This window comes from Diaporthe batatas (genome assembly GCF_019321695.1).
Source record: "Diaporthe batatas strain CRI 302-4 chromosome Unknown Contig00007, whole genome shotgun sequence".
Taxonomy (NCBI): Eukaryota; Fungi; Ascomycota; class Sordariomycetes; order Diaporthales; family Diaporthaceae; genus Diaporthe; species Diaporthe batatas.
Window position 1 is genome coordinate 717,865 of NW_025408554.1, and position 24,484 is coordinate 742,348.

The 24,484-nt window shown below is 54.1% G+C and overlaps 8 protein-coding genes across 8 annotated transcripts; 4 read left to right on the plus strand and 4 right to left on the minus strand.

Annotated features, from left to right (window-relative positions):
* Positions 1 to 486: 486 nt before the first annotated feature.
* Positions 487 to 3,989, minus strand: KVR01_006617 (uncharacterized protein). Its single transcript, XM_044785482.1, has 2 exons — positions 2,665 to 3,989; positions 487 to 2,583 (listed from the first exon to the last, which is right to left on the minus strand). The coding sequence occupies exons 1-2, from the start codon at positions 3,149 to 3,151 to the stop codon at positions 974 to 976; spliced, it is 2,097 nt and encodes a 698-aa protein (XP_044644048.1). The 5' UTR covers positions 3,152 to 3,989; the 3' UTR covers positions 487 to 973.
* A 207-nt stretch (positions 3,990 to 4,196) lies between these two features.
* Positions 4,197 to 5,876, plus strand: KVR01_007067 (uncharacterized protein; the record flags this gene model as incomplete). The annotated part of the gene is made up of 5 exons (XM_044794440.1): positions 4,197 to 4,702; positions 4,771 to 4,884; positions 4,943 to 4,959; positions 5,036 to 5,127; positions 5,203 to 5,876. The coding sequence occupies exons 1-5, from the start codon at positions 4,532 to 4,534 to the stop codon at positions 5,874 to 5,876; spliced, it is 1,068 nt and encodes a 355-aa protein (XP_044644498.1). The 5' UTR covers positions 4,197 to 4,531.
* Positions 5,877 to 6,181: 305 nt separating this feature from the next.
* KVR01_006615 (uncharacterized protein) lies at positions 6,182 to 9,398 on the minus strand. The gene has a single exon (XM_044787558.1). The coding sequence runs from the start codon at positions 9,390 to 9,392 to the stop codon at positions 6,405 to 6,407; it is 2,988 nt and encodes a 995-aa protein (XP_044644046.1). The 5' UTR covers positions 9,393 to 9,398; the 3' UTR covers positions 6,182 to 6,404.
* Positions 9,399 to 9,734: 336 nt separating this feature from the next.
* KVR01_007055 (uncharacterized protein) lies at positions 9,735 to 12,416 on the plus strand. The gene is made up of 3 exons (XM_044787281.1): positions 9,735 to 11,217; positions 11,274 to 11,357; positions 11,409 to 12,416. Exons 1-3 carry the CDS (start codon positions 11,125 to 11,127, stop codon positions 11,892 to 11,894), a joined length of 663 nt encoding a protein of 220 aa, XP_044644486.1. The 5' UTR covers positions 9,735 to 11,124; the 3' UTR covers positions 11,895 to 12,416.
* A 294-nt stretch (positions 12,417 to 12,710) lies between these two features.
* KVR01_006928 (uncharacterized protein) lies at positions 12,711 to 16,785 on the plus strand. The gene is made up of 8 exons (XM_044791473.1): positions 12,711 to 13,209; positions 13,278 to 13,334; positions 13,405 to 13,471; positions 13,534 to 13,689; positions 13,794 to 15,131; positions 15,183 to 15,439; positions 15,495 to 15,629; positions 15,698 to 16,785. Exons 1-8 carry the CDS (start codon positions 13,114 to 13,116, stop codon positions 16,325 to 16,327), a joined length of 2,736 nt encoding a protein of 911 aa, XP_044644359.1. The 5' UTR covers positions 12,711 to 13,113; the 3' UTR covers positions 16,328 to 16,785.
* Positions 16,786 to 18,853: 2,068 nt separating this feature from the next.
* KVR01_006547 (uncharacterized protein) lies at positions 18,854 to 19,726 on the minus strand. Its single transcript, XM_044794798.1, has one exon. It carries the CDS (start codon positions 19,519 to 19,521, stop codon positions 18,868 to 18,870), a length of 654 nt encoding a protein of 217 aa, XP_044643978.1. The 5' UTR covers positions 19,522 to 19,726; the 3' UTR covers positions 18,854 to 18,867.
* Positions 19,727 to 20,066: 340 nt separating this feature from the next.
* Positions 20,067 to 22,883, minus strand: KVR01_006599 (nucleoside diphosphate kinase). Its single transcript, XM_044782487.1, has 6 exons — positions 22,224 to 22,883; positions 22,099 to 22,129; positions 21,984 to 22,027; positions 21,833 to 21,891; positions 21,669 to 21,713; positions 20,067 to 21,592 (listed from the first exon to the last, which is right to left on the minus strand). Exons 1-6 carry the CDS (start codon positions 22,496 to 22,498, stop codon positions 21,327 to 21,329), a joined length of 720 nt encoding a protein of 239 aa, XP_044644030.1. The 5' UTR covers positions 22,499 to 22,883; the 3' UTR covers positions 20,067 to 21,326.
* On the plus strand, positions 20,296 to 21,012 carry KVR01_006668 (uncharacterized protein; the record flags this gene model as incomplete). The annotated part of the gene is made up of 1 exon (XM_044793930.1): positions 20,296 to 21,012. One exon carries the CDS (start codon positions 20,296 to 20,298, stop codon positions 21,010 to 21,012), a length of 717 nt encoding a protein of 238 aa, XP_044644099.1.
* Positions 22,884 to 24,484: the final 1,601 nt, after the last annotated feature.

Below are 24,484 nucleotides of genomic sequence, written 5' to 3' on the forward strand. Positions count from 1 at the left end.
TCACACCGACTCGAGGCCCGACTCCATTTCCCTGCGCACGTGGGTTTATCGTGTCGCTGTCTTTCGAGCGCGGCTGTTTGACAAGGGCAGTTGCGTCCCACCGGAGCCCCCCCACCAGGGGGGGGGGGTTCGTTGTTGGACCTGGTTCCGGGCGCTCCGGTGTAGGCCTGTTCGCCAGGGATGGTTCGCAGTAGATACATTGGCCGCCGTGCGAACTTGCGGGAGAAGCCAGGGCCGAGGACTTGCTTAGCCGACCCTGGATTGTTCGGCCATGATGGACTGTAGGACAGGAGCAATTCATATACTAAAGACGTAGTGGTGGCAGATATCATAATTTTGGAGAGAGATACTAGTACAGCAGCGGTATTACACGGCGGTAGTTGTCCACAGTGTCAAGGTGACATGCGATGCCCTCACATCGACCATCTTCTGCAAATCATTTTCACAGTCCCACAAACAAATCCGGCATACCAGAGACATGATGTTCGTCCAAAAAGGCAAATTTATTCTTTTGTCTATCTCGATACATCTACCGATCTGTGACCAGACGGCGGTAGTCTTCTGTCATCTTTCTGTAGAAGAAGTAATCATGTCTCTCGTAATGGACGCGAAGCTCTTGGGGGTATCCGCCCCATGGGCCACGGCCCTTGCTTGTGTCACCGACAGTCCGACCAATGCAGCTTCAAATGATCGGTGCAGAGACATTGAACCTTCTTTCAATCCCAAAGTGAAAATAGTCGTACAGTCTGCATCTCTGCGCTTTCCTGCCCCAGAATGTCCTGGCCAACCCACAACTATGCCGTCCCACGTTCCGCGTAAATTCAAGGAGTATCACTTACTGCCTCTCTTAGGAACAATTGGCAGGCTCCTAGGTCTCTTGCCAAGCAAATGACCAACCCATCTGCAACGCCAGCCTCCTGGAACATGATCTTGCATATCCTCAGGGGGCTCCGCGACTGGCTGACAAGATTTTCTATTCCGAGTCAGAGACGTCCTTCCGACCGAGCATAGTAAGCTCTATGTCGTCGAGCTCTTCGTCTTCGGCATCTCCCTCGCCATCCCCTTCCTCACGGTCACTCGCAATACCCAGAAGCTCCTTATCTTCTTCGTTGAGGTCCTCGGCGTCCTCCATGGCCACGTCTCCATTTGAGCTGGCGGGCACGCCGTTGGATTTGGTCCGCGACGAGGCCCTTGGTGCCGCCAGCAGGCTGCCGTCCAAGCTAAAGGTTGTGGCGTCAAGCTCCTCCTCCGTCTCGTCGGGATCCCTGCCATCATTCGTGGCTTCGGGCCTGGCTCTCTTGATAGGAGCGACGGGTCCTACGTCAGGACCAGTCTGGCGCTCCCATCTGTCAAGACGGCGGGTCGCCCGGCGCAGTGCCGCTGAATATGCCACCATCTCCTCGCCGAAGTCGTCTTGCTCGGAGACCAGTGATACCAGACCACCCAGACCTCGTTCCCGAAAACTAGTCTTCCTCGCCGTGACAGGGTCGACACCGGGAGCAAAGGCCGAGGGGCCAACCAACAAGTGGTGCTTCATTGCGCTCACGTTCTCGTCTCCCTCACTGTCCTCGAACGGATCATCCATCTGGCGCACGCGCTTTGCAGCTCGAATGATGGCACCATCCGTCTTGCGGAGGCGGCGCGACTTCTTATGCCGCTTCCTGATGCCGCGGTCGAGAATGTGCTCAACGCGTTGGGATCTGTTGCGTTCGACAGCTATCTGGTGTGCAGTCGGCGGTCTAGGCTTTCGGGGCACTATGCCCTCGATCATCTGCGGTCCACCTGGGGAGGAACCTTCGAAGATCTGGTACTTGAGAGGCGCGCCACCCCGACGACCGGAGCCGATGCCATCCTTGTGGCGACCAGGTCCTCGCGGTGGAGGGGTCGAGCGGACGCTGTCCATATCGGACTCGTGCTTCGAGGGCCGGATCCGAGGCAGAATGCCCATGGTTGAGCCTTCTTCCCCGGCGGGGAACATCCGCGCCCTAGCAGCTCCACGCTTGGTGTTGGACTCGATTGCATACTGTTGGTCTGCCTCGATGATCTTCTTCCTCATGGCCTGCTTCTGGAGCCCGAAATCCAGCTCCTCTTGCGTATCAACATTTTCGTACTCCATCTCGGCCCGCGACAGCTGCTCCAGCCGGGGGACGCCTTGATTCGCGACGTCCACCCCGTAGTCAACTCCCTCTCCGAAGGGGTTCTCCATACAGCCCTCTTCGGTAAAGTCCGATTCCAAGTAGAACCACATAATCCACAGGAAAGCACGGGCCCTCGACGCGCTGCTGGTGTCCGTCTTCATGATGAGATCGTGGAACTCGCCACCAGGAGGGAAGTGCAACTCAGCAATCTTAGCAGCTGAGGCACAGATTACAAACAGCAGATTGACGGGGTTGGTCCTGGGGACAGGCGCGGACTTGATGGCCTCCAGGGCGGATGGCTCGACGCGATCTTCTGAGCCGCCCTTCAAAATCGACTTGAGCCGGGGGGCATCCTGCAGCTGTTTGTACGAGTTCGGATCTTGTCGAGCTTGAAGCGATGGAATGGCATGGTATGTTCTTAGTTGAGCTCGCATCTCTGGGAAAACTGTAGAGCACAGCAGTGTCAGTCACGGGCACACATGTCACAGCAGCAAGCTTGGGAGGGGCGCTGGGGTCAGACACGTACAGTTCAGAGTGGTGTTCATGCGGCCGATGTTGACAAGCAGACAGACCATGGCCATGCCCTTTGCGGCCTCCCGATCGCTAAGCAGTTTGTCGCGCAGGACCTTGCTGGTCTTTGAGCTTCTTGACATTGTATCGATGTAGAGGTCGGCGAAGCATTGCTTGGGCTTGCTGGGCTCCCAGCTGTTGGTGAAGACGGCCTTCTCGTTGTCAAAGACGGCCTTGAGGAAGTCGTGCTGGATGTCGACTCGCCACAGCGGCTCGCCATCGTCCTTTTTCAGGTGCCTGACCTTGCCGATGGAGGGCTGGCTGTTGGCAGCGTTTCTGCCTCGACGGCGGGTGCCAGGCTCGGGGGTGCCCATCTTGGAGCGGTCCTCGTCCTCGGTGACGTTTGTCATGAAAGACCTCTCGTAGCGGCCGAGGTGTGCGGGAGGGGAGCTTTGGGGCTCGAGGTCAGGCGTGGCCGCCCTGGAGGTTGGGGAGGCGGCCATCGTGACAAAGGGAAGGGAATGAGTTGCGCCTCGTGGCGCTAGGACGGGGTGTTGGTTGGGTGTGGTTGACTGCGGCAGGATCTGACGGGGTGCGTTGGCTGCTTGTGAGTCGCGCAGCCGAGTTGGCGTTTGCGGCACGCACGGTAAGACGAATGAGTGGTGGTTCCGCGAGGAGGAAGGGATGCGAGGCGAGACACAATCAGCTTGCCCGCCCGCCCGGTCAGCTCAGCTTTTGACGCACCGCAGGGCCACGAAGCGCATGGGGTGCGAGCGATGACGGGTGCAGTGCAGTGCAGTGCAGTGCAATGCAAGCTGCGGCACCGAGAGAGATTAGAACCAGCGTGTGTGTCCGTAAGAGTCTGTACTCCCGGCAACAGACCGCGATGCAGCACGATGTGAAGCTGCTGGTGCGCAAGTGGTGGTGGTTGGAGTGGACGAGATGAGGTGGATGAACGGAGGGATGGGTGAGACGGGGGGAGAGAGATTGAATTGAGTTGGATCGGGTTGGATTGGATGGACTGATGGACACGGATTGGGATTGGTGGTGGTGATGATGATGATGGTTATGATGGTGGATTAAAACGGGACGGAAAAGAAAACAGGTTGGCCCCCATCGACTGTGCTCTGAGCCTCAGGCCGATCCAGAGCCGGCGCTGCTGCTGGTGTCGGAGCTTGGAGCTGGTGGTGCATTCCATTCTCGTTATGGAACTGCAGCCCAGCCCGGGGCGCGTCACGAACTTGGATGGTATGGCTCTACACGGCTGGATCGTCACCAGAGCTCGCTGCCAGGCTGCTGGGCTTGCGACCAGGTTGCCAGGCCATTTTACCTGCTGCAGGGGATGGCCAGAATGGCCGCCAGAACCGTCCAGCCAGCTTTGGGAAGGCCCACCTCTTTTTTTAACCTTTCGAGGGACCAGGCCCGGGCAGTGAGTGCATATGTAAGCAGGTGCATGTACCTAGGTACCTAGTCACTTGCTGTCTACGGGGTAGGTCTACGGAGTATACCGTTCGTTGAAAACCAATCCACAAACAATCACATCTCTCAGAATGCTGCATCTCTATTCCACCCATGGAAATGATCCTGCAACATCTCAGGACGCAGCTAATCCGGCATGATCGGCATTTCCATCCGGGTGAAGTTCACAACGTGAGATTGGACTGACCATTGCTCGTACGTTACGAGACGGAGCCGTGTAGATAAAATCAAGTCAGTAGTAATCCGATGTTGTACACCCGCTCTCAAATGTTATCTATCTTCAAGGCTATCTCAGACCCCACTGAACCGGCATCATCACGTCTTGATCTCGAGCGTTTCTTTCTCGAATTTCCTGCGACTACTGTGTAACTAACTCTAGCACGTTTGGTCACTCAACTTACAACATGGCATCTGCTGCAAAAATCCCCCTCATCGACATCTCCGCCGCCGGCGAAGATGCCCAGCTCAAGGTAGCCAAGGAGCTGGTCGATGCCGCCGTAACGCATGGGTTCGTCTACATCAGGAACAACGGTGGCCATTTCCCACCAGGTGCCGTAGATCGTGCTTTTGGCCTGGTAGGTCCATAACTTGACCCTGACCGTTGACTTCTCGCCGCCAGCCCGCCAACAGGTGAATCTTGTAGGGCAAGAAGATATTTGAGGCCCCCCTGGAAGAGAAGGTAAAATGCACCATCCAGAAGAACAACCGCGGCTGGGGTGGCATCAAGTATGAGACGCTGGATCCCAAGAACCAGAAGGTATGTATCGAGGCCCTCCTCTGACAGAGCTGTGGGAGCCTGACCTAACGAACTCTAGGTCGGCGATCTGAAGGAGTAAGACGCCCTCGCGAGGCACCAAGTGCTACTGCACCAGGCACCAGTAACTGACAAAAAGGCCCACCGATTCCAGGGCCTTCAATTTCGGCACCTTTGAGAACGGAAAGGCCCAGCAGCCTATTCCAGACAGCGTGGCTCAGTACGAGAGCCAATACAGCGACTTCTGTAAGCCGATCTGGAATCTCCCTCCCTTGGCCCCCTCCTCCTTTGCCACACGACCCAACTGCTAACCCACCGCAGTTGACCTCTGCTACGACCTCTCCCTGAGGCTAAACCACCTCCTGGGGATCGGTCTAGAGGTCCAACCGCCCACCTTCTTCCGCGACCGCCACCTGCGTGAGGGCGGGCCCAGTGGCAACATCCTCCGCTTCCTCTACTACCCGCCAGCCAAGTCCCTGGGCGAGGACGGCGAGGGCGCAGAGGACGTCCGCGCGGGTGCCCACTCTGATTACGGCAGTATCACCCTCCTCTTCCGGCTGCGCGGCCAGGCCGGCCTGGAGATCAACCTGCCCGACGGCTCGTGGGCGCCCGTGCCCGTCAGCCCCCCCGGCACGGAGGACGACCTCAGCCCGCCCATCCTCGTCAACATCGGCGACCTGCTGAGTTACTGGACCAACGGGCTGCTGCGGTCGACAGTGCACCGCGTCATGTTCCCCAGCGGGGGCCTGCTGGACGGGGAGAGCGATGCCGAGCCGCGGTACAGCATCGCATTCTTCTGCCACCCCATCGGGTCCACGACGCTCGAGCCGGTCCCGAGTGAGAGGGTCAAGTCCCATGTTCCCACCGACGGCGCGGAGTGGGCGGCGCGTGGGGCGAACCCGGATGTGGAGAGGAAGGCCATCACTGCTGATGAGCATTTGCAGATGAGGCTGCAGGCGTCCTACCTGCAGATGTATGACAAGGAGAAGCAATAGATCGTGAGGCTGCTCTAAAATAAGCGAAGAAATGATACACATTTCTGAACAAGTCTGGGCCCGCCCCTACAGAGGCCCAGTGCGTCCCTGTTCCGAAGGTCGAGATTCGGACATGCTTCCAACGGGTGACGAACTCTCATAGCAAGTTTGGACTCGTAAACCTGCATCTCGATAAGCACGAGTATATCATGTAGGAGGACATCCTATGAGAGCCTGTCCTTGAGGAAATTCCTTGAAGACAACTCCCATCAGGACAACATCATGTAGGGCAAATCATTCCGCAAATTTTATAAGGGAATGAACAGTTGACCGTGTGAGCACTGATCATTCTAAACTGTCCCAAGCACTCCCTATTCTATGTTCTGTTCACCAGTCCCGTGGATATCGATATGCTATGTCCAGCCATGCTAATAAATCATCGCCAGGCACGTCCCCGTCCTCTTGCGAGGAAATGCAAAATGCCCATGTCTAACCCATGCTTATGCTTCCCAAACCCCTTTCAGATGTAGATAACTCCCGCTCCCAATTCTATCCATCCCTGCTCTCAACAATGCACCCAAAATAATACCTCCTCCAAACCTCTTCCTCGTTGGCGCCCGTCCTCCGCGTCTGCCTCGTACCACCATCACCGCCCCTCTGGTATCTCCTCTCCTCCTGCGTGATCGCCTCCAAGAGCCGCCAGTCATACACAAGGACCGCTCCCGCCCGCCCACCACGCCCGCGCGACGGCCTGGCCTCGAGCTCCCGCAAGAACGCGCTCGTGGCCTCGCTGCGGTGGCGTTCCACGAGCACGAGCCGCCGGGGTCTCCTCCTGGTGGCGTCGGCGGCTGGGGCCGCCTGGTGGGAAGCTACCCATGACGCGATGTCGGTGAAGATGCTGCGCACCCCATGGGCTGGTAGGAGGTCCTCCGTGAGCAGGGGCATGTTGGCGATGCAGGGGGAGAGAAGCACGTGGGCGTTCGCCAAGGCGCAGAAACCACCGGCATACCCGCACGATGCGACCGGGGACCGCTGATCTCGGGTAGGGCTTTGGTGAGACGGTGTCGGAGCTGTTGCTCGAGGAAGCCTAGGGCTGGTGACGTCTTTTGATCCACGCTCTAACCCACCACCCGGCGTGGAGATGTTTACTTGGGATGATGGAGCAGACGTGATGTCCTCGAGCGGCTGGCGCTCGCTGCGCAGACTGTTAGACATTGTTGGAGATGTCAGGTCGATGACGTCTGGCTCCTTTCTCCTAGATTTGACAGGTCGCGGAGAACCTGATAGTGGCTCTATGTGTCTCTTGCGAGGTGACTGGCGAGTGGGCCGTGTCTCAGCCGAGCTGGAGCCCTCTTGGACAGCAGACGATGTGGGAGGCGTCGGCAGCCCAGGCTCGACGGCAGTGATGTCTCTGGTTTGAGCTGGCATGACTGGAGACTGTTCGACGTCGCGTTGCGGCGTCCTGGTCTGAGAGTCTGATGTGCTCGCTGTCGTCTCCGACCACTGGCTTTCTCGCAAAGCCGCCTTCTGCCTGTTTGGTTCGGCTCTCTCCAAGGCTTCAATCCAACGAGTCAGCTCTTGGCTATCTTCCCTCTCTGGACAATTCACCTCTTCCTCTGCTAGTGCTTGTAGCTCTTGGAAGGTAAGACAATCCGTGAAGGTCCTGTCAGAGTGAATCTTTGATACGTAGGGGAATCGAAGGCTCCAAAACCGCGTGTTGGATTCCTTGTGGAAGGAGAAGCAAGTCATCTCGAAGACTGCCGGCTCCGTAAAGACCGTGGTGATCTTTCTACCTTGAGAAATACCGGCTGGTATGTTGAGTATCGGTGCCTTGTCGTCGTCTAAGGGTACCGTCTCCATGAGCCAGGTCCTCCGTAAGGCGTCCATTATCGTGGCACTGGCCTCGACCTCGTTCACTATCGTGAACTCAGGCCTAGCGTCCCAGCGTTCGACAGCCTCTTTGTTCGTGGAGCAACCAAGATAAAAATGGGTGTATTTGACCGTCGGCATATTCAGCATCTTGGCTCTAGTAGGGCAGTAGCGGCCGCTTACCACAGCTAGGTCGCCAACCTCCCCCATCCCCTTGATGTATCCCTTTTTAAGCTTCACACAGCAGGACGCATACCTCCGCTTGCTGAGGCCGAAGCTGAAGTATGGCTCATCAGGCTTGAGCACAAGACCTTCCTGCCGCTTGACGATGGAAGAGGCAAAGGCAGCTTTCAGGTCTTCCGCAGCGACCTGCGAGGAAAAATTGATGATCTGCCTCTGGACGAGTGTCGCCCGCCCAGTCCGACACTGCACCAATTTGGAGAGCCGGGAAAACCTTGCGGAGTGCCGAACGTTGAGAAGCGACTCGTCGTCCACTCGCAGGATATCGTAATAGACGATCATCAGGTGCTCCCAGTTGTGGGCCTGACTGTCCTCCTCGGCGCCGATAAATCTTCCTGACCTGCTAATATGCTTCCGTAGTTTGTCAAAACCTAGGATCCTCTGCTCCCTGTCGCTATACACGACAACTTCACCCTCAAGAATACAGCAGTGTTTGATCTTGCAGGAGGGAGTGCCCAGCCCCAAAGAACTTTTGATGGCACTGTGCAGCTTTTTCTTATCTTGGGTGCTATCCTTTCCACTCTTGGAGAATATTTGTATGCAGTTCGAGCCCTTGGAGAGGTCAACGTGGATCTGGCAATATTCCCCGTCCATCTTTTCCTCGACACTCATGAAGCCCTTGCCCATCTCCAGACAGTGCTTTATGCTGCGGCCCTTGAGCCAGGTTTGACGGCCGACTTTGGCGCCAATCTGAGGTTTGAGGAATCTCGGTAGGTCTTCGACTTCAACATCTCCAAAGGTAACGCGGCTGCGTTCCTGCTCCAGTAACCGAGTTGCAACGGTAAAGTCATCGTGTATTTTCATAATGGTAGGCAGTAGGCGATGGCATCGAGCATACACTGGCCATTCCGGGACAATGACCGGCAGGAAGCTTTTGAGTATTAATCTCGTGGCCCATTTCATCTCTCTTGCGGTAAGCCTGCGCAACAATGTTTCAAGGGCCCCATCCTTCGAACCAGGGACGTCGGTGGGCGGCTTGGCCGAAGCCCTCACCGACGGGGCACTGAACGAGTTCTTGGCTGCCAAGGCATGGAGGAGAGCATCGATCTCTTCGACCGTAACGGCGGGATTTCGCACGTTTGGAGTTTGCTCCAGGATCGCCTCTGCGCACTCGGCAAGGTCAAGATTGGACCCAGGGACCGTCCATCTGCTCAAGTCCTTGACCCTCGAGTGACCGAGTCTACATGCCCGCGCAATCTTGGGTTGGAGAGTCTTTTCCTTGATGCCGAATACCCGATCTGTGCGCCTCTCAGGGAGCAACGTGGACAACAGAGCACACTTGTCAGTGAGGTCATGGTCCAGCTCCTGGCGGTATCGCGCAAACCAGTCGTCAACGATGGCGTGCTCTCCTCGCCTGCCTCGGCGGCGCTTGAGATCGTTCTCAAGGCTTTGTAAAAGCTCGCACACCCAGGCAAAAAGGAAGGTCATATTTCGAACAAGACATGAGTAAGGAAGTGGTAAGCAAAAGGGAGACCAGGGAGAGGTCGAGTTGTAGCGAGTTGTAGCGGGCTGACGGGGTCGGCAGTGAGATAAATGGATGGGACGGGTACAAAGCAGCGGGATGGATGAGTGCAGCTGCCTTGATAGGGACTTGGAGTCGACTCGAGGTCGCGTGCCCGCCCGAGTAGGAACCCGAATAGAAACCGTACTGTGTACCACCACCGGTTCACATGGCTTGTTCCTTCCCGTCCTTTTTGTGACGCGGTAGACCGGGATGACGCGCCTTCCTGACGGCTCGCAGGGATTACAGAGGTCTGCCCAGTGCACCGGTATCCAATGCGAGACAAGAACCCACATCCAAGGTGAGCATTCAACCAAGACACGATGGCAAATAACAGACCCGTTTACATCTAGCAGGGTCCATCAATAGCAGATGGACCTAGAGGCTGCATCTGGTTTCCCACCCCCATTACACATCAGCCCATCAGTCATCTGTACTGAAGAACAAGCTCGTGGGAGGACTACACTAGAGAGGGGCCGCATTCTGGACCCGCTAAATTAGAATGTGGTTGACGGGCATCGGCTTTCTTTCGGCACCGGCCCCAGTCTATCTTCTGGCCAGTCCGTTCCAGTTGTCGCTCTCAGACCGGCGCTAGCGATGAACCCGGTTGGTTGGTTGGCAAGTTGGTTGCGTGCGAGGCGTGCAGGCCGAGTGCGGTACAAGACAGGCGCCTGCTGTGTTGGAATGTTGGCCGCCATGTGTTCCTTTTAGTTTTGTCTAGTACATAATCTGTATTGACCACAAAGTCTGGTTTACGGGTTTTGGGGGCAACTAACTCAGTGTGCACGCGAAGGCTTTCGTGCTGAGTCAGATGACCATGAAGACGGCGGCGGCGGCGGCGGCGGTATGGTCTGGTCTGGCCTGGCCTGGTCTCATTTGAAATCAGGGACGCCCCACTCACCAACAATGGGGCAGGGACGGGACAGTCGTCATCTTGCCTGCTTGCGAGAGGCGTGGGTTGGTGTTTCGCGAACAGGATGGGATCAAAGAGGGGAAGGGTTCCTCACTGCCTGACTGCCGGCTGGTCCCATATGCCAGTTCTGAATACTGAACATCATGTGCCTCTGCGAACGGTCTCACCCCTGCTGATTCCTTTGCCATCATGCAGTCAACACCTCGTCTCATCTATTGTTGGCCTGTCTAGTGGGGGCTTATCGCGCTTAGGCCGACTGCCACCCGGCCGTCGAGATGCGCCGGGCGCGGCCCCTTCCTGCCCTGCGTCTGTCTGCACCGGCGCCCGTGCTGATTCCAACTTTCCTAAAACACCACCTCTGTTCTCTTTATTGTTCACATTTCCCATTTTCCCATTTTCCCATACCCTCCCCTTCTCGCCGCACGCCAACCCTCCCAACTTCTCCACAACACCAGCCCACCATCCACTCCCCTCCGAGACACCCTATCCTATTGTCTTCCCTCGACTGAGCACTTCTACTGACTCCCACCCCCATATTTCGTCACGAGTCCTCTCGAGTCAACCCCCCCCCGACTCCCTCGCCCACCGAGGCCACACCGGACAGCCAACCCTATCTGACCCGACAAACCCTCAGCCAGTGCAGATCTGAGAAGCCTCGCCCTCCACAATTACTCTTTCCAGTCCTCGACCCCCCCACCGCCATCCTCGCGCCCTCAACGCGTCAGAAAAGCCAAAGTCATCAAATCATGTCTCCCGACAGGCCCTCGCCCGCCGCGGCGAAGCAACGAATCATGGGGGACCTGAAGCAGGTGTCCTCGGAGAAATGGGTCCGGGTCGACGTATGTGCAAGGACGGTTTGTAGCCCCTGTGGCACACAGCTGACAGCATCGCGCAGGCCGACGAGACAAACATCTTCCGCTGGCAGGTTGCCCTGATGGTGGTCAACCCCGAGAGCGCCTTCAACGGCGGTTACCTAAAGGTCCGTGGAACTTGGACGCAAATGTTTTGGTCCGGTGCTAACTTGATCCAGGCCGAGCTGGTCTTCCCCCACGACTACCCCTACTCGCCACCCAAGTTCCGTTTCCTGAGGCCCATCTTCCACCCCAACATCTATCCCGACGGGCAGCTCTGCATCTCCATCCTGCACAAGCCCGGGGAGGACCTCATGTCGGGCGAGAGCGCCACCGAGCGATGGTCCCCGCTGCAGGGGGCTGAATCCGTCCTACGATCCATTCTCCTCCTCCTCGACGACCCCGAGATAAACTCTCCAGCCAACGTCGACGCTGGTGTCATGTACCGAGACAACAGGAGAGCCTACAACGAGAAAGCTCGGAAGACGGTGGCCGACTCGCAGAAGGACATCCCCGACGACTTCGTCATACCGACCACCCTCGAGCCAGAGGCCCCTCCACCAAAGGCCATGGACGATGACTGGCTGAACGAGAGCGAGGAGGAATTCGACTGGGAGGCTAGCGGCTCCGACGACGACATGGAGGATGACGAGGATGATGTCTAGGCATGGCAAGCCATCATCTCTCGCCTTGCGTTGGACCTCTCATTCTAGAAGTCCCGCCGAGGTCACTCATGCTTCGGTAGCCCGTAGGAGGCCTTTCTCGCGCGGCGAGTCTCAGCCGGCACGAGGCACTCAAATTACCTGCATAGCGCGCTTTTACAACTTGGCTGGCGTTTGGGAATTACACAAGGGGCCAGCATGGGCACCACCGTCTCGGACTCTTATCAGACAAGGTTTCTGGCTCACTGAGCCCGGCATCAAGGACTGGCCGTGTGGATAACCCCTTTTGATTCGGGGCCAGAAGAAAAAAGGCGCCAGGGCGGGGAGGAAGGTAATATGGAAGGGCTGCATTGCCCTCACAGTACCATTATATCTGAACAAGGCTGCATCAGAGGGCGCAGCCAGTTATTGGAACCATAGTCCACGGTCAACCAGTGGTGTCGTGGGGCAGAAAGCATTTACTGCGCTTACTGGGAGTCAGATTCATCTTTTTGAGATAGACAGGGATACACAGATTTGCTGTAACTTCTGGCCGTGACACAATGACATGTGAGACTTGAACCACTGTAAGAATGTAGAAAACAAGACGCACGACCATAATAACAAGAGCTGCGAGAAAATGTGAGGACCGCCTCGCAGCATGCTCGTTGCTGAAGATTTGGTGCTTGTCAAGGGACAGGGGTTCCCCGGAGGCACTTCACCCCCAAGGTACCAAGTGACTAGGGCCAGTTAGCTAGCTTTGGGCGTGCCGGGGGCAGTGCCAGGACTCTTACGTAGCTGCATTTGCTGTCTGACAGCACCTACTCATTAGCACTTTCACAACCTCCCACTTTGCTCTGACGCAGCGGGGAGGAGACTTCATTCCGAGTGAGCTCATCTGATACAATCATTCGTCTTATGCGCATCTCGTCCCGCCGAATTCAAGATCCCACGCCTGGGAACGCACCACGAACACGATTTTGGCCGTTGGGGAGGGTCCAAGCAGGAACTACTCCGTGGGCGGCCCGAACAATCGACGTCTTGCCCAAGCCCTCTGGACGACCTCTGCCCCTCCTTCAACCTGTCCCCATTTCGAAGCTTCTGAGCTTCCAGCTTGCATGGAACACAACACAAGCCCGAATCTGCGAACGACCCAAAGCCAGCCCCACGATCTTTTCTGCCAACAGTCTCTTGACACCCAAGGTCGAGACCGCCGGTGTGCACCAGCCACCGGACAGCAGCCATGGCGGAACCCACTGAGGATGAGATCAACGCCGTCTGCGAAATGCTGGATGTATATGAGACCAGAGACAGGCAGATGTTCTCCAGAGCTCTCAAGGTCAGCACGTGTCAACCCCTGCGACGCGCATCTTCCTCCAGCAGCTGACTAAATTCTGTCTTTCGCAGGCCCACAACAATAACATGGCACAAGTCGTCAACGAGTACTTTGAGGACCAAGATACTGTACACTTATATCCTCCTACGAACGAGCCTTCCGAGTAACAGGCGGAAATGAAGTGCTGACCTGCAGAAGTTCAGGTCCAAATTCTCATGGAATGAAGCGCAGTTCATGGCGGACCGAGACGGCTCGAGCTTACCAAGTGCGTTGATGTACCAGTCGACATGTTATTCTGCCACGGCGCTGATTTCCCTGCTGTTCTAGGCTTCCAAGTCCAAGGGCCCGACCAGTACGACCCCACTGCTAACGCATGGGACCAGAGTGGTGGCCTTGTCGCGCCTTCGCGACCACCCTCAAGAGCGCAGAACAGATCACCTTTGGGTAAGATGATAGATGATTGGACGACAAACTACACAGTTGGTACTGATATATCACGCCTGGTTCTGATATTATGCATTTCCAACTCCCCCTGCCATCCTACTCAACAGCAGAATGCCCGGCCTAGGAGACTGACGCTGGACTAGGTGCGCCAACGACGCAGCAGCAAGCCGACGAAGATTTGAACAGAGCCCTCCTCGAGTCCACGAGCGCCGCCGCTACTAGAGGCGCCACTCCACAGGAGAGCGGTGTAATCAGCACCGACACCAGTCTCCCCTTCTTCGGCCCGGCCAACAGGGAGACCTATCAAGACGACCAGTGGGCAATGGTTCGGGTGAATAAGGAGGCATCCGATCCGTCGCCATCGGCGAGAAAACGAGACCCTTTGACGCCGGTCTTCCTCCTTTGTCGACACAACGGCGCACAGAGACATCGCCTTGGCCCGTTATTGATGATCAAGCATGACATCCCTGCAGCCAGGAATTTCTTCCTGTCTTTGGATGCATCCGAACAACCTGGGACGTACGGACACAACAATTCGTGGTGGAAAGGCGATGCGATACTTTGTGCAAGCAGCGGATCAACAGAAGCCTTACCCGAGGCCTACAGCTACCCAAACGTGAAATTGGAGGACGAGATCCAACGGTTGATGGCTTTTCTCGACGATACACAGCGAAGCTACGGAACAGCCGACTCCTTGTGCGAAAGCCCACTCATGAAGAATGCTTGGGACCCCGTGGTGCATTTCTATCAGAACCTATATAGCAAAGCCGGCTCTGAAATTGTTCGATCGACAATGTGGACACTCGTACGTTTCGAGCCTGGAGCGGATGAAGTTGATGCGTCAACAAGCTCACCAACATCCGAATTCGGTATCCTCGAGTTCAAAGTACCGGACGAGCTCTCAGACGTCCTGCACAGCCTTTACAGCTTGTGGGACGCCCTGTTTTGGATCCAACAGCAGTCAGAACTTTCCGGCTTCCCGCATGAGGAATCAAAGCAGACCGCGTATATGGAGGACCCTGGTGAAGTCTTGACGATGCGCATCAAGCTTGAGAATCATCGGATCGAGATCCCAGAAACATTCTACATTGACAGGTACCTTGAGAAAAACCTCGGCACCGCCCGCATTCTGAAATCGCAGATGGTTCAGCTCTGGCAAGCGCTGGCACAGAGTAAAGACGCAGAGAACAAGATAACGAAATGGAATGATTCAGCAGATACCTGGAAAGACTATGACAAGATCTCACTGACCAAGAAGGTCATCGCCAAGGTTGAGAATCAAATCTGGAAAGTCCGAGCGAACGCGCTGTGGAGAAAGCACGAGCAATCGGTCGGAACCAAGGACGAGATCCCATACCTGCCGGCCGAGTTAAACCACCTTGCCGAGCTGAACGAGCAAGAGGACAAGACAGTGAAGATTTTCGAGTCGCAGCTCGATGTGGCCAAGCGCAAGCTTGTGAACATTGATCAACAGCTAGCTCGTAAGACCCCTGGACAGCCAATCCTTGTACTTGTAGCTGACATCTTGATAGGTCTTGGGCGGGAGAAGAAGGCGTGCTGCGATATTCTTCGTCAGATGGCTGAGGTTTTGACTGTCCCTAGCGAGGAGGAAGGAATGAACCCGACGCACAAGTACACTTTGCGAGGCGTGATCACGTCACACGACGTAGTGTACATGTGCAGGCGGAAAGAGGCGGATCCTGCAGAGACAGAGGCTCCAAGCTCAAAGGTTGATCAGTGGTGGCGGGTTGCTTGGGTGGCCGGTGACGAGAATCCTGTCAGACAGGAGGTATGTGCAGCGCTGGTTTCGATCTCGCCCTAGGATGCTGACCCTCGTTCAATAGGTAACGACCTTTGAGAAGGTCCAGGAAGCCATCTTCACCGAGACTGATGCAGATGGCTCCAAAGTGCCAATACTGGTGTACGCGACAGACAAAGCGTTGAATGAGGAGCCCGCCCCTCTGTCGGATGCGCTGAAGGTAAGATCAATCGCGAATATTTGCATGAATCCGTCATGTCGCCGGTTTGTCCAGCTAACACAACCCAGACATTCGTCAAGTTCGACAATCGTCTCTTCAAGCAAGAATTGCTGGAAGAACCCACACCTGCAGACAAAAAGCGGAATGCTCCACAGGTACCAGAGTCGCCGCTGAAGAGACAGAGGAGCAATAGCGTTGACTCGATGGCTACGAATCGGGCATCGCTTGGCGACTTCAGTGATGCGGGGGAGCGGGACGCGCTGATGGGAGACCAGGATTCAAGAGACGGAATCAATCCCTTTCAGTACGGTGACGGCACAGCCATTATGAGCACCGAGATGGAGGAGATGCGGCCGACCCCGTCTCAAGAACTCGCGGCGTCCATGGGCGGCGCCCCGCCCTCGCCTCCGATGTCAGCCAGGGATGACGCGAGTGACCACGGGTCACCTGGCATCAGAAGGTCCAGTGAGCGGCTTGCTAGGATCTCTCTAGACGCGAAGGACCAGGCCGGTAATGGGGCGGATGTGCCAAAGGCCCCAGAGATGGCTGAGCGCGTCTCACCCGTGTCGCCCTTCATTGTCCGGCGGCCAAACGGGACTGTCGACAAAAGGGCCTCTATTATGGACCAGGCCATGGAGATTGACGGCAGCATGGAGCTTCCCACTGCGGACGGGAACCCCGAGGACTATTACAAATAAGACTTGAAGACATACTTGTTCGACCGGCTATGGGTGGCCGGCGTGCGGCAACGATCGTTGATTCATGGCGGCATCGAGTGAGGCATGCAATGCATATACGAGCCAGGGTAGCTGCATGCTCAACGGTCTTCTCTCAATGAATGAACGATGGTCAGGATCAGTCCTCAGCGACGGGCGTTGGGCATAGATGAGAAGGGAGCGGCATCAATCATTTGACAACCACACGGGGGTAAAGCATCTTGTTGAAGTCACCGGCAAGGCAAGAAAAGATGAGATGGAAGGCAGTCTTGCTGATGAGACTCAGACAAGGCGGGGAGTGTGGTAGGAGCACGGGTAGAGGCAATGGGTTCTTCAGTCATGTTGCGCATGATGGAGACAAGGCGCCTAGCATCAACAAGCATAGCAAAAAGGAATAGATACCCCCCATTTGATCTCATGGGGTCGTTGGCTGGCGGTGATCCTCTGGGACTCCACCTGCTCGCCCATTTTTTGGCTCGTTGGTTTTGCCTTCCTTCCGCTGGACGCTTGTGCTTCCGTGGCGGTGTCGTTCCTTCCTCGTGTGAACATGAAATCGTGGATAGCGCTTGGCTCCTTGCGCACCACCCGCGTCGACGTGATTCAGCGCTTTCGTCTTCAGTCGGATGCGCTCACTTCTGTCAACACTCCCATACTTCGGCATAGTCAACGTTGACCTTACCGCCACCCAAGAATTCGCCGGCATTGTGTTAGCTCATCACGCATATAACGACCATCATCATCCTGAGAAGTTACCACATCTGACACAAACCGAGACCTGTCGCCAATACTTGAAGAAGACTTGAAGGGATGTCCTACTATGGAGGCCCTAGCGGGTACGAGGGGGTTCATGACTACAACCAGCTTCAGCAGCCTTCACTGCTGGGCGTCGGTAGTACCCAGCCTGTGCAACCTCAGCAGCCTCAGGAACCACTTGACAGCACCAATTTGGAGGGCGCATCTTCAGGCTCACCACCTCTTAATCACGAAAACGCCCAGGACCATGAAGCCCAGAATCAGCAAGCCCAGAATGAGCCCAGACAACGACCAATCCCCTCAATCATGGACCTCGGGGAGGAGCCCGGCTACGCAATCCAGCGCCTTCTTCAAAACCACACGAAGATGTACGTGGCCGAAGAAGGGAGCCCACCACAGATCCCTGTCCGCGAACTCGGGGACCACAGCAATGATACATTCGAGATCCAAGGTCCTCAAATTCCATCGGTCCTGGATAAGGGGCCGAATTCAAGCGACGAGCCCTGGGAGCCTCATATTTACCCGATGTATGCGGTGCTGTGGACGACACTCGAGCGCACTGAGGCCAAACGTCTCCGCGAAGAGATCCGAAACGACGGCCTCAACGCTATCTCTTGCCATCCGTGGACCTTTGACCGAAGAAGAGAGATACCAAAATTCCATCGCGGAGCGGGGACTACCTCCTTCGTCTCTTGTGGCACCCGGGAAGGCTTCATCGCAGCGCTGCGGAAAAGTGCAGTTCGTGTTCCGCCAGGGCGCAGGCCGCCACTATTGATGATTGTACAGAGAGACGGCGGTGAGTTACGCGTCGAGGGGCTGGAACGTGGTTTTGACTACCTTGGCGGCGGTGGAAGAGCCCAAGATATGTCGTTACTGAACACTGTGCTGGATCTTTTTAAGCAGTTTGACGTGCAAGTATATTTCTTTGGTTACTCGTTTCTTTGACCACTTTCATTCGTCTTGCTTTCGCTTCGCCCATGCCACCTAGGTAGTAGGAGATCATCCCATGGGGGGGTTCTCCTAGCCACCTGTGCATGCCACCGGAGCTGACGAATTCACAACAGGGCATCGGTGGAGCAAGTAAAAGGGGACCGCAACTCTCCTTCCGGCTCTTTTCTCATCGAATTCGTAAGGCCCGGAGAGGCAGAAACGGCGGCGTCATTCGTGAATAGCAAGAAAAGGGAGTCCCACGAGAGAAATATGGTCTGCTAGGTGACAGAGTATTCGCGCGGTTCTCTTCTCTTTGGAAAGTAGGAAAAGATACAGGGGGTGAAGTGAGAGAGGCAGAAGTAGAACATGCTCATCGCAAACTGTATGCAGGTGGTAAATCGTAACCGGCTGTCGCCCTTAGACAGAACTCTTAGCTTCCTGTACGAAGACTTTCTTGAGAACAAATCCCCAGAACCTCTTACAAGATAGCCTCCAATGAAATAACCTTCTGCCAAGTGAGGGATTGCCATATCATGGGTAGCCTTAGGAAGACTATGAAAAAGGAGGTCTATGGAACAGCTTCTTACAGAATAAGACTAGAAGTAGGCTAATCGTAGGATCTGCAATATACCATCATGTAGCCTTTTCGAGGTATGGCAATGTTAGAGTGATAATGCGTGTGACTACTTGGTTATACATGTTAGCGAGGCCAGCGGCCTGCAGGGCGGACCGGGCGGTTGGTGACGATTCCAACAATCTGAAGACCACAGCTTACGGCTGCCAGTGGTAGAAGAGTCATCATCATATACAATAGAGTGTGGAACGAGAGCTGTGACAACTCAGCGCGGCCCCTGATTCCTCCTCCTCCTCCGCCTTCTCACCCAGACCTCCCTCTCCTCTTGCTGCACCTCATCAATCTTACCAGCACCGCTACTGACCCCGTCCTTGACAGCGACAACCCCAGCCACAGGCCGCAGCTCGACGTCCCACACGCCCAGCCAGTACCCGCCGCGGTCCCCAGCCCCCGTGGTCAGCTCGAACGCGAAGCTATGGCCCCGGCACCTGATGGCATGGCCCAGCGTCCGGCCACTGCCCGCATCCTCGATGTCGAAGGGCACGCCCCACGAGAGCGAGTACGCGCGGTGCGGGCAGGCGTGGTCTACCGCGTGGAAGCGGCCCTTGTACCGGAAGACCAGCACCTGCTCCCGCATCAGCCAGGCGTCCTCGCCGGCCGCGGCGTCGGTGTCGACCTGCTCGACCGCGGCGGGTGCGGCCTTGGGGTGGAAGATCTTGCAGGCGGGGGCCTTGGGGGTGTCTGCGGGCTGCGGGACCCCTGCTGCTCCTGTCCCGCATGGCTGTGGCCAGACTAGTTTGAAGTAGGGCTCGCTTGAGTCGGTGATGTCGGGGAAGGAGGAGGACAGGCCGGCGAAGAACCAGTCTTCGCCTGGCAAAGATGTGATGGCCGAGGCAGGAGAGCTCGGCGGTGATGCCATCGCGATCAACCGGGGGATGATGTGAGTGCCCACTTCAAGACGGTTTAGAGTATGAGATGGTTCAGGCTCAACCTCGACCGGCGTTCATTGCCTTTGATAACGGGCCGTTGACAGATTTCATGAGTCCATGGTTTAAGAAAAAACGGTGGAAAGCGTGGCGATTTGCAGAAGTCTTTTGAGAACCATGCCCACCTTGTGGTCCACGAAACCCATATACTTGGCCGTGGCTTGAAGTTGAGCAAGCCCTCGTCTACTGTAAGTCGGAGGACGGGGGGCAAAACGGCAATCTTCGCCGATTCTTGCCCGGGTAATGGGGAAGCGGAACAAACACCCCAGGAAGCAACGCTGATATTCTCGAACATTAGCTGGAGCACAGCCAGGCTATCGATCAAGAAATCTGCCTCTTTGAATTAACGTGTCTCCTTGCTGTATAGTTCATCTCTCACGCTGAAGGGGAATGGCAGAGGGTTTGAGATGGTAGCTGAGACCGTTTTTTGCACTAACAATTTAGCTGGCCCATCTCCATCGCACCTTGTGCGTGGAGCTTAATATCCAATAGCTCCAGCTCCGGCTCCAGCTCCAGACAAGCAACAGCTTGTTCCTGACACTGTTGCAAAACGTGGCAGCTGCCAAAGACGGCGAGAGGGCGCACAATGGTTGATTCGAAATTATAAACACGGTTGAGCGAAGAACCCATCGCACTCAGTACTATCCTGTCGCCTTGCCCGGCAAATCAACTCGTCCCCAAATCGTCCGCCGACAACCAAGACGGCCATGTGGTGGAGGAACCGCCTCTCCCACGTCCTCCGGCCCCTCCGCCAGCCGGGGACACGCTTCGCACAACCAGCGGGGCGCCTCAACAGCACAAAGGCCCCGCCCCCGCCCCCGCCCCCGCCCCCGTCCTCGGCGGGAGCAGCGGCGGAGGAGGCGGCGGCGAGCAAGCGACAGTCCCGGGCAGACCGGATCCTGTCGCGCCTGCCGCGCAGCATGCAGGGCTACGCAGGCCGGCTCCGCAGCGCGCCGTTGTCACACGTCGTGGCCTTCCTCGTGCTGCACGAGATCACGGCCGTGGTGCCGCTCCTCGGGCTCTTTGGCCTGTTCCACTACGGCGGCGCGTCGGCCGCGCCCATGGGGTACATGATGGAGCACTACGGGGACTACGTGCGGGACGGGACGGCGAGGTTTGAGCGGTACTTTACTAGGAAGAAGTGGTTTGGTTTCGGGCAAGAAGACAGTGACCAGGCCGCCACGGGGGTCGAGGCGGCTGGGGCGGCCGGGGCGGCTGGGGCTGATGGCAGTGATGCTGTCATGCGCCGGTGGGAGGGCTCGGATGGAAAGTACAGGATCGTGGTGGAGGTCGCGCTGGCGTATGCCATCACCAAGGTGTTGTTGCCCGCGCGGATCGTGTTCAGCCTGTGGGCGACCCCTTGGTTTGCTGGTTTGATGGGCCGGGTGCGACGAGTCCTGCCCCTGGGCAAGAGGCGGCAGTAATGAGTTGGTGTGGCTCTCGTGTAGAACCGCTTGGCAAGCTCATTCCAAAAATATGCACCTTCCGAGCTCTCATGAGCAACCCAGGACTACGTGAGGTGATCCACTGTCTGCTACTAGCACGAGTCCCCAGGGGGCGAGGCAGTTGCTTTCACTGTCGAGTGGCTCTTGTGTGTCGAAGCTTTTATATTTTTTCCCGTTTACTATCGCCGCTCTATCTGAGGGATCCTGGGGCAGTCAACCACGCATTCTTGAATGCATGATGATCCATGTCCACGGAGGGTTCAACAGTGCTGGTCGTGTGGTGAGGAAACCATTTAAGGCTTCTCGTAGATCCAGTCGTGCTGGGCGGACTTGTAGCTGACGAGCTCACCCTCCTTGAACCAGAGGGCAATCTCCTTCTTGGCGCTCTCGACAGAGTCGGAGCCGTGGCAGACGTTGCGGCCGACGTCGATGGAGAAGTCACCACGGATGGTGCCGGGGGCGGAGGCCAGGGGGTTGGTGGCACCGAGCAGGACACGGCCGGTCTTGACGGCGTCACGGCCCTCCCAGACCATGGCGGCGATGGGGCCAGACAGCATGTCTGAAGGGGACAGGAGGTCAGCTTTGTCCGCGTTCGAAAGGATCCCATGAGGACTGTGGGGCAGAGGAAAACATACAAGAGAGCAGACCGGGGAAGAAGGGCTTGTCCTTCAGGTCAGAGTCTGTTGAGAGGCGGTCAGTAAAATGTTTCGGCCGAGGGGCTGTGTGTAGGCAGCATGGCGGGGTAGCTCCAGCAGCAGGCAATTTCAGGGTCTTGTCGGGAAGGCGAGGGGCCACGAACAGTGAGTCTCGAGGTGCTCCTTGCTGGGAGTGACCAGCTTGATGGCGACGAGCTTGTAGCTGGAGGGAGGAGCAGTGTCAGTACCGTGCCTATCCTCTGATGCGAGAACTCAATGGCCTGGGGAAAAGGGGGAAGGGACGGAGAAGCTTACCCACGCTGCTCGAAGCGCTGGATGATGGGACCAACGAGGCCACGCTGCGAGCGGTGTCAGTTGTCGCATCGCGGTAGATGAGGCCCTATATATGCCAGTTTGTCAAGCTGCATACCTGGACGCCATCAGGCTTGATAGCAATGAAGCTGCAAGTAGGACACGTTAGCAACCTGCTCGGGACGACGTCGTGCAGTTCAAGGTCGAGGCAATGCTGAGAGCTGTCTGGGGACAGGAACTCACGTCTGTTCGGAGGCGGACATGGTGACTGGTGGTTGAGGTGGCTCTTCTGAACGAACAGGAAGGATGTCTGTGTTGATAGAGGCAGGAGAGTCGGCGGCTGGACAGGAGACGGTTGGGGTCCGGGAGCTGGAATAAAAGAGATTTCTCGAGAGGACAGCTACGAGGGCCGCTAAGACCACGGCAAGCAACGGCAGCAGTGGGGTCCGCCGCTTGCTTGTGCTTGTGCCTGGACCGCCACCGCCTCCAGGCCTCCGCTGTTCGACTTGGCGGGGCATTTCATGCAACCCGCGGGGTGCCAGCTCAACAGCTCGATGGTTCAGTGGCTCACCACTGTTGCAGCCCGGGATCCCGCCGCCCTCTAGACCTTAACACCTGAAATAATTGCCCGTGGGTGTTGAATATAAAACCGTTGAGAGAACCAATAGACTAATTGGACGTGTGGCAGGTCTTGGTATGGACACTTGGCCGCGCAATTGCCTCTCTACCGGTGGAAGAGGATAAGGCCTTGGGAGGAGGTGGTTGCTGTGGATGAGGCAAGGCAGTCAAGCTCCAGCCAGAACCAAACACATCTCTCACCGCCGCCAGAGCATGAGCTGTCAGGAGCAGGCGGCGGAAGCTCCCCTCCCTGTCAACCCCAGGACAGATGATAAGACAATCGGGAAGACTAGTTTCAGTAAATTTGTATTTGGATTTATTGTCAGATACGCCCAAGATATACAGACATGCATACATCTATTTGCATTCAATTGTATATTGACCGTTACCGAGTCCTTAGAGGGGATGCATGCTATGTACTATGTACTCCGTACCTAGGTAGGTGCAGGACAGGGGTCCTCCAATCAGAAGGCATTGCCTATTGCCTGCCGGGCCGCTATCTTGGAAAAACGAGAATTGCCCCCCCCCCTGCAAAATGCCCCCTATTCCTTGGCTAAATTAAAACTTTGCTAATAGGGCGGAAAACCCAACATTTTTAATAAAATACTATACTTAATACCATTTATACCCTAAAAGAGGAAAAAAAAAGGCTAATAATAGCAAGCTATTACCTATTAAGTTATAAACTTTAATAATTAAAGTTTTATTTATATTTTAATTTATTTTTATTAAATAAATAGCTATAAGCTAAATTTTAAATTAGTTATATTATAATTTAAAAATACTATTAAAGGGTTGCTATTATTTATATAATTACCCTAAATATATTATTACTATTATTATTAAATATAATTAAATTAAAATAATAAGCTTTAAAGGTTTATTAGTTTATTTTTTATAATAAGTTTATAAAGCTTAATTAATATATAGGTTATATAGGCTAAAAGTTAAAAGATTTTCTTAATAAGCTAAATTTATATTTTAATAAAATATAATGTTTTTTCTAAATAGTTTTAAATTAATATTATTATAAAAATAATAGGTAATATTTTTAAAATTTATATATAAAATAATAAATAAATATATATATTAGCCTGTTAGTATAATAAAAGCTTTATAACTACTATTTTTAGTAGGTATATTAGTTGGACTATATAATAGAAATATTTATTTTTATTAATAAATTTAGTTTTAATAAGCAAAATAGTATAAAAGAATAAATTAAGTATTTATTAGGTATATTTTATAAATTAAAAGTCTTTTAAATAAGAAGCTTGCTTTTATATTTTTATAATTATATTTAATGGCTTATTTATTATTATAATATATAAAGGTTATATAATAAAAAGTACTTTTATAATAGCTAATAAAAATATTTTATTAAAAATAAACTTATATTTAGGCTTAAAGTTAATTTTATAATAAATAATACTTTATAATATTATAGCATAAAAATAATTAAAATAATAAATATAAAAGGCATAAAATATAAATATTTACTTTTATACTTTTTAATTTTAATTTTATTAAAATATATTTTAGTAACTTAAAATATTATTTATATTATTAATATTAGTATAAGTTGTTAAATTATAATTTAAATAGGAATTTTATTTAATTTTTATTTTTATATTTAAAAGGTTAAATTTAAAATTAAGGCTATTTAAAAATATTTTTATTATATATAAATATTAAAAAAGTATAAAATAAAATAAATATAATAATATTAATTAGAAATTATAAAACTAAAATTAATAAAGTTTTAATTAAATATAATTATATAAGTAAAAAGTATTATTTATAAATTAAATAGTTAAGTTAGTAGTTAGGGTTAAAATAAATAAATTAGCTATAAGTAAATTTATTTAATTAATTAGTTATCTAGT

Bases quoted from the DNA above. Each gene is read 5' to 3' on its own strand.
- KVR01_006617 (XM_044785482.1), bottom strand. From the start codon at position 3,151: ATGGCCGCCTCCCCAACCTCCAGGGCGGCCACGCCTGACCTCGAGCCC. The intron at 2,584-2,664 runs GTACGTGTCTGA...TGTGCTCTACAG, and splicing joins CATGAACACCACTCTGAACT to TTTTCCCAGAGATGCGAGCT.
- KVR01_006615 (XM_044787558.1), bottom strand. From the start codon at position 9,392: ATGACCTTCCTTTTTGCCTGGGTGTGCGAGCTTTTACAAAGCCTTGAG.
- KVR01_007055 (XM_044787281.1), top strand. From the start codon at position 11,125: ATGTCTCCCGACAGGCCCTCGCCCGCCGCGGCGAAGCAACGAATCATG. The intron at 11,218-11,273 runs GTATGTGCAAGG...AGCATCGCGCAG, and splicing joins AGAAATGGGTCCGGGTCGAC to GCCGACGAGACAAACATCTT. The intron at 11,358-11,408 runs GTCCGTGGAACT...AACTTGATCCAG, and splicing joins TCAACGGCGGTTACCTAAAG to GCCGAGCTGGTCTTCCCCCA.
- KVR01_006928 (XM_044791473.1), top strand. From the start codon at position 13,114: ATGGCGGAACCCACTGAGGATGAGATCAACGCCGTCTGCGAAATGCTG. The intron at 13,335-13,404 runs GTACACTTATAT...GACCTGCAGAAG, and splicing joins ACTTTGAGGACCAAGATACT to TTCAGGTCCAAATTCTCATG. The intron at 15,132-15,182 runs GTAAGACCCCTG...ACATCTTGATAG, and splicing joins CATTGATCAACAGCTAGCTC to GTCTTGGGCGGGAGAAGAAG.
- KVR01_006547 (XM_044794798.1), bottom strand. From the start codon at position 19,521: ATGGCATCACCGCCGAGCTCTCCTGCCTCGGCCATCACATCTTTGCCA.
- KVR01_006599 (XM_044782487.1), bottom strand. From the start codon at position 22,498: ATGCCCCGCCAAGTCGAACAGCGGAGGCCTGGAGGCGGTGGCGGTCCA. The intron at 21,892-21,983 runs GTAAGCTTCTCC...TCCTCCCTCCAG, and splicing joins CAGCGCTTCGAGCAGCGTGG to CTACAAGCTCGTCGCCATCA. The intron at 21,593-21,668 runs GTATGTTTTCCT...TGTCCCCTTCAG, and splicing joins CTTCCCCGGTCTGCTCTCTT to ACATGCTGTCTGGCCCCATC.